The following is a 6,000-nucleotide window of genomic DNA, read 5'->3' as shown; positions in this document are numbered from 1 at the left end:
GGGGAGCGGGGGGGGGGGGGGGCAGTGGTTGGCACTGGGGGAGAGGGGTGGCAGCACCAGCCTTGGCTCGGGGACACCAGAAACGTTCAAGTGTCCCAAGGCTGGAGAAGCAGCCGGTCCTTCCCACCACCCCACAGCCCACCTGTGTGTGGGGGGGAGACCCACAGGGTGGAGGGACAGCATTTACAAATGCCAGGCTCTGGAGAAGACACAGAGAGGTTTTGGGGTGTTCTTTTAACCCCTTCCTGCCCAAGCTGTCCCACTGCAATGTGACGCCCTCTCTCCTGTCCAAGCAAGAGGCTGCGGTGAAGGGGCCCCCATCCCAGGACCACCTTGCAGCGTAAGCACAGGTACCCAAGCCCCGGCAGCAAGGAGGCAGCCGTCAGGGAGGTATGGGCAGTGCTGCAGTGTGGCCACGATGACTTCTCTGCGTGTCACCCGGCCGTAAGGGAACTCACACCCTCCCCGGTGTCTGTGCCACGGGACGGCGCTGCTGGACCCCAGCTCTGGGCAGTCTGAGACACAGAAATGTTTTATTCTTCCAAGGTCCTTTTTTTTTTTTTGTTTTCTTTCTCCTTCTTTGTTACTTTTTTGGGGGTTTTTTTTGTTTTTTTTTTTTGTTTTTTTTTTACAAAATCTCTTCCCTGTGCCTGCAGACAGACCTGGCCACCCCCCGAGCTCAGCCAGGTCTCAGTGTCCCGTCCACCCCCTCCGCCCCAGCCCAGCTGTCCCCCAAACCCCGCTGCAGCCCAGCACCATGACACCCGAGCGGTGACCTGTCCTTGTGGGGCAACCCATGGGACACAGGGAAGACATGGGGAAGGCTCTCGGAGTGAGGAGCCACATGATGCCCTATTGCAGTACGAGATGGGAAGAAGGCAAATCTAAACGGACACCTCATTTTAGGGGGCCTGACCCTGCCTCTGTCACCCCAAGATAGCCTGGACAGAGACAGGTGCTGTATTGCTGGGGCTTCGGGCATCCCTGGGGGAGCTGAGCACCAAGCAGAGGGCAACAGGACTCGATTTGATCTCAGCTGGAGAAGAGGAGCCCATCGGGGTGCTGGGGCTGGGCTGGGGTGCAGCTGCAGGGTGGGCTCAGGGGGGTGACTGGAAGACAGCTGGGCTGCCCCTGCTTTAGGGATTACAGGGGTCTACGTTGATACAGATCCTCAGGTCAGTGGGTTGCTGAAAAGGGCTCAAGGCACCTTGGTAATGTCCACACGAAGAGGTGTTTGTTCCCAAAATTCCCATGGAAAGAAGAGTACGTAAGGTTCACATTAGCACACGTCAATTGTATATAGTGCAAATCAGAGCCCCAGCACCAGAGGGTTCACGCTCTGGTTAGTGGTTAGGATGTCCCACGGGTGCAATCCTGGGCACTGCAGACACTCCAGCCCTTGCTCTTCCCCAGCTGCAAGGCGATCAGCGCATCACGCACGGCTGTCCAAAACCTTCTCATGCAGAACGAGGTCATACCCCATCTCACCGTCACACTCGCTTCCTCCTTGTGCCCTACCAGAGGAAGGGGAGCCAGGAAGCCTTCGCGAGAAGACACGGAGAGCCTGTCCCTCCCGAGCAAAACACAGAGCTGCTTCTCAAAGGCATCGCTGCCCGGCCGGAGAGGAGCTCTGGGTGCAGTCCCGAAGGCAGCTCCAACCACCCGCAGCACTGCCACAACATCCATCCCAACACCCACCCCTTCCCCAAAGGTGAGGAAGATCCCAGGAGAAGGGCAGGTCTGCGTCCGGCTGCCACCGCAGCCAGAGGGGTGGAGGCCTCTCACACATGTCCCCAGAGGGGTTTCAGGTCCCAAAGGTTGGGGACTGATTGCAGGCACGGTCTAGGTTTGCAAGGCCACGCCGTGCAGAGGGAGTTTGTGGTTTTTTCCATCGGTCCCAAGCAGGAGGACGTCTTCCAGGTAGCTGCAGGAGCATCCTTTCTGGGAGACCTGCAGAGGCGGCAGCCAAAGGTCCAGGCCATTTCAGGACCGTGACTCGGGGAGTGAGGATGACGTGGCAAACGGGAAGCCAGGAGTGAAGAGCGAGCGCTGGGCTCAGGAGAGTCCAGCCACATCCTGGAAGCAGGGGAGCAGAGAACGTCACCGCTCATCACTGGTTCATGGGCTCCTCTTCCTCCATCGGCTCATCTTGTGGCCTGAAATGGAGAAATACAACACATGAGACGAGGAGGAGACCTGTGTGACGACGCATCCCTCTCAGCATCGAGCAGCCTTCTGGCAAGTCCAGCATCTACACAACAAGCCTCCGAGAGCTTCCAGCTGCACTGAGACCTACATAGACTCTGGCTGAGTCCTGGTGAGGATGAGAAAAGGTGGTGGGCAGGTCGGGACCGTGCTGAAAGGAGGTGATGAACCCCCACACCTCCAGCCTCCAAGGAAGGAAAGAGGATTTGGTCTCGGTTTCATCTTGTTTGGGAAGAGCCCAGCACTGAATCCCCCAGAAGCCAATCCAGGTCCTGACCACATGGATGCAGCACCTCACCCCACCACCCACCGATGCTGAACGCTGGGGCCAAATCTGCCGGGATGTGAGGGCTGCAGGATCAGAGCCCTCGGTGGGGAGGACGGTTATAATTTCTATCTCCCACAGCCCAAGACCTGCTTAAAGCCAGCAATGTCCTGACCTCCCAGAAGCCCATCTGGCTGTAGGACATGGCCCTTCTCTGCTGCCACCCCTGTGACAGCAAGGCTTAGACCCAGGCACACAGGGAGTGAGGGGCACCCACATCTCCCAGGATCAATTAAGAGCATCACCTCTTCTCCACCATCACGGCCACCGAGAGGGAGGCCAAGGCTGTGACTGTCTCCACCTCTTCTGCCTCGTGGTGCTGCGCCTCCAGGAAGGAGCAGCCCAGCTTGGAGGCAAAGCGCTGCACGGCCACCCAATATTTACCTGCAGGAGAAGCAAAAATCAGGAGGTGCCAGGATAGGGGTGTCCAAGGTCTCTGGCCTTCCCTTGCAGTGAGTGCACACATGGGGCATCACTCTCCCATGAGGAGGATGATGACGGAGGGCTCCACTGGGGTCTTTTATGCCAAGTGTCCCTTTGGAGGTCATGGGGTTTACTGGAGAGGGGAGGAAATGCTAACACTTGGCCCTTCCACGTTAACTAACTGAGCCCCCGGCCCTGGGACACTCACTCTGGACCTGGATCACTGTTTCCAAGGAGCGCACAGCATTGGGGTTTGGTTTCTGCCTCATGCTTTCTTCTGGGAGAGGGTCCAGCTGCCAAAGGAAGACATGGGGGGTCAACAGGAGGGAGCTGTGCCCAGGGCTCGGCTTGCAGCATCAGTACAGCCCCACAGCCACAACTCGCTGACCCCCAGCTCTCACCTCGTTGCCCAGCAAAGCTGACACGCAGGCCTCGGATGCATCGCAGATGGCCGTAAGGTCATGGCCACCTTCTAGCGCGAGGACGATGGCTCCGCCAGCCAGGCTCATCAGCTGCTTTGTCATATAGCCAAAGCCTGGAGAAGAAGTCCGAGGGGTGGTTGTCAGCCTTCCTGCCCGAAACGCTGGGGCCCTGGCCCTTGATGGGCTGGTACAACCCCAAAGATCTTCCCCAGCTCCCTGGAGAGCTGCCACCCCTATGCCACGGTCCCAGCCTGGGTGGGCAGCGAGAACAACCTGCCCTGAGCTAGCGGCGCTGCTTCCACCTCCTTACATTTAGCAGAGACTTTGTAGCCGCCCAGGGGCGGTGGGTGGCCGTCAGCCGCATCGAAGCCGGCCGACACCAGCACCACGTCGGGGGAGAATTCGTGTGCAATTGGCATCACCACCGTCCTGCGTGGGTAAAAAACAAATAAGAGGTGTTAAGTGCTGGCTCATCCCGACACTGAAGGAAAGGGGAGATGAGCAGAAACACAAGGCACAGTACCTGAAAGCAGCCAGATACTCAGGGTCACCCATGGGGGGGTCGAGCCCTCCAGTCCAGGCTACGTTGACATTAAATCCCTCGCCAGGGCCAGCACCAACCTGTGAGAGAGTAAGGACAGCAGTGAAAGCCTGGATGTGGCCTGCAGGGATGCTGGGGCAGTGCCCTGAGCAGGCTCCATCGCTGCCAGGCTCCGTGGAGGCAGGGCTGGGTGTCCCGGACCCCCTGCCCTGTGTCAGGGCCATGGGAGCCAGCTGGGTTTGCAAAGCTTGCTGAAGAACAGCAGAAGCTGTGGCGTTTTCCTGACATTTCCCAGAGCCTCGCAGTCATCAGTCACCATCCCCGCGACGCTGGCTGCAGGCTGGGACAAAGCCTCGGCTCTGCAGCCAGCTGGGTGAACTACGCAGGATCAGGCATCAATGGGCAAGACGCTGACACAAAACTACCCTCTCCTCAAACCCGGCAGCGCCCTGTTCTGCTGGCTGGCACCTTCGCCACCAGCGCTGCCGTCCCTGGGCAGAGCTGCACAGACCTCGCAGCCTGTTGGTGCTTTTTACCTCATCAGCGGCCCCACTACCGGGGAAGAAGTTGCCATCATCGTGACGATGCAGAGAGATGTAAAGAACGTCAGGGTCTCTGTAGAAGACCTGCTGGGTCCCATTGCCATGGTGAACATCCTAGAGGGAGAGAGAGATTGGGAGAGCGCTCTTTTTATTCAGCCTTGAGGGTGGCCCAATAGCCTAACGGAGCTAAAAGCAACTGGATCTCTACCCTGCTCCAGGGCTTGGTCCCCCATCCCCAGGATCTGCTCCTGCTCCCCCATCCTGACACGCCGGGGGGTTCCCAGCCATGCTCCTGCAGCTGGTCCCCGAAGGAGGAGGTTTCGCTGCTCTCAGGTCTAGCTCCAAACCAGAGCTGGGAGGAGGTGCAGACACCCGCTCCTGGGGACGTCCTGGGGAGGAGCTGGGGGACAGAGGGGACTTACCCAGTCCACAATGAGGATCTTGCTGAGTTTCCCTTTCTGCTGCAGCTGCCTGGCGGCAATGGCCACCGAGTTAAAGAAGCAGAATCCCCTGCAAAGAGGGAGTTGGAGCTGGTTAACGCTCAGGCCCTTCCTGAGCACCCTTTCCTCCTGGCTCATGTGCTCCCCAAAGGGTGGGCTCTCCCTCCCCTCTCCCTCCGGCCTGGATACAGATGGGTCCCGGGGGAGGTTAGTCTGGAGCGATCAGTGATTTTGAGCCAAGGAGATGTTTTTTGGGGCTTCCCATGTGCCAGCCCAAAGCCCTGTGGCTTGGGAAGGGCCCTTACATGGCGGTGGAAGGATCCGCGTGATGTCCGGGTGGCCGCACCACAGCGAAGCCGTTCTGGGGACAAAACAGAGGCGAGGTGGTCAGAGCTGCTGCCCCCCAGCATCACGCACCACCTCCACAGCCCGGCTGGCCGGTCCTGCCGCATGGGGACAGCCAGGGACAGAGCCCGCAGCAGCGCAGGGCTGGGAGCACCCAGTGCCAGCTTGGCGAGACCCCACAGCCCCCCTCTTGCCCGGCCATGGGGCAATGCACAGCTCTGGGACCTCCACACGAAGCCAGCCTACCTTCAGCTCCCTGGTGGCCACCTTGAAGGCCAGCTCCGTGACGCTGCCCGCGGCCCAGCGGGCAGCGTTAGAGGAATGCAGCTCGTTCCAGATGGTATCACTGTCCACCTGGAAGGAAGGGGATCGGTCAGACAGGGACAAGGCACTGGTGGAGGAGATCTCAGTCACGGGACCCACGCTCTCTGCCAGCCGCCCTGCTCAGGGCCAGAGGTTGAAGTCCTGTGCAGGCTGAAGGGCCGGGCAGCATGAAGCCGGACCACCTCGCACGCAATGGGGCAAGCTCCCCAGCGGCTCCCTGGTGCTGCTGGCCAGGATGGCAGCTCCCTCTGCCTGCTGTCAGCCCCAGCCCCCAGCTGAGCTCTGCGCAGAGCATCTCACCCTGCATTCAGGGGCTGGAAGGAGTGACTGAGAAAACGCTCGTTACCTTCTTTATCTTATTTTATTGTTTAACCAAACATCTTGGTTTGATCAGGATCACGTCAAGGGCCGAGCCAGAGCCGGAAAACTCAAG

At 59.5% G+C, this 6,000-nt stretch overlaps 1 protein-coding gene across 2 annotated transcripts in view; it reads right to left on the bottom strand.

The window, feature by feature from the left end:
- Window positions 1–1,276: 1,276 nt before the first annotated feature.
- HDAC7 (histone deacetylase 7) overlaps window positions 1,277–6,000 on the bottom strand; it is a 48,951-nt gene continuing 44,227 nt past the window's right edge. For both annotated transcript variants that reach the window (XM_009274404.2, XM_009274405.2), the window contains 10 exons: window positions 5,490–5,597; window positions 5,204–5,259; window positions 4,881–4,968; window positions 4,453–4,572; window positions 3,899–3,996; window positions 3,686–3,804; window positions 3,355–3,488; window positions 3,162–3,246; window positions 2,776–2,914; window positions 1,277–2,156 (listed from right to left, as the gene is read on the bottom strand). In XM_009274404.2, coding sequence (XP_009272679.1) covers window positions 2,111–2,156; window positions 2,776–2,914; window positions 3,162–3,246; window positions 3,355–3,488; window positions 3,686–3,804; window positions 3,899–3,996; window positions 4,453–4,572; window positions 4,881–4,968; window positions 5,204–5,259; window positions 5,490–5,597 — 993 coding nt within the window. In that variant the 3' untranslated portion in view covers window positions 1,277–2,110. The remainder of the gene's footprint in view (window positions 2,157–2,775; window positions 2,915–3,161; window positions 3,247–3,354; window positions 3,489–3,685; window positions 3,805–3,898; window positions 3,997–4,452; window positions 4,573–4,880; window positions 4,969–5,203; window positions 5,260–5,489; window positions 5,598–6,000) is intronic.

The sequence above is a fragment of the Aptenodytes forsteri genome, unplaced genomic scaffold (assembly GCF_000699145.1).
Source record: "Aptenodytes forsteri isolate BGI_AS27 unplaced genomic scaffold, ASM69914v1 Scaffold64, whole genome shotgun sequence".
Classification (NCBI taxonomy): domain Eukaryota; kingdom Metazoa; phylum Chordata; class Aves; order Sphenisciformes; family Spheniscidae; genus Aptenodytes; species Aptenodytes forsteri.
This window is presented reverse-complemented; position numbering and strand designations above follow the sequence as displayed.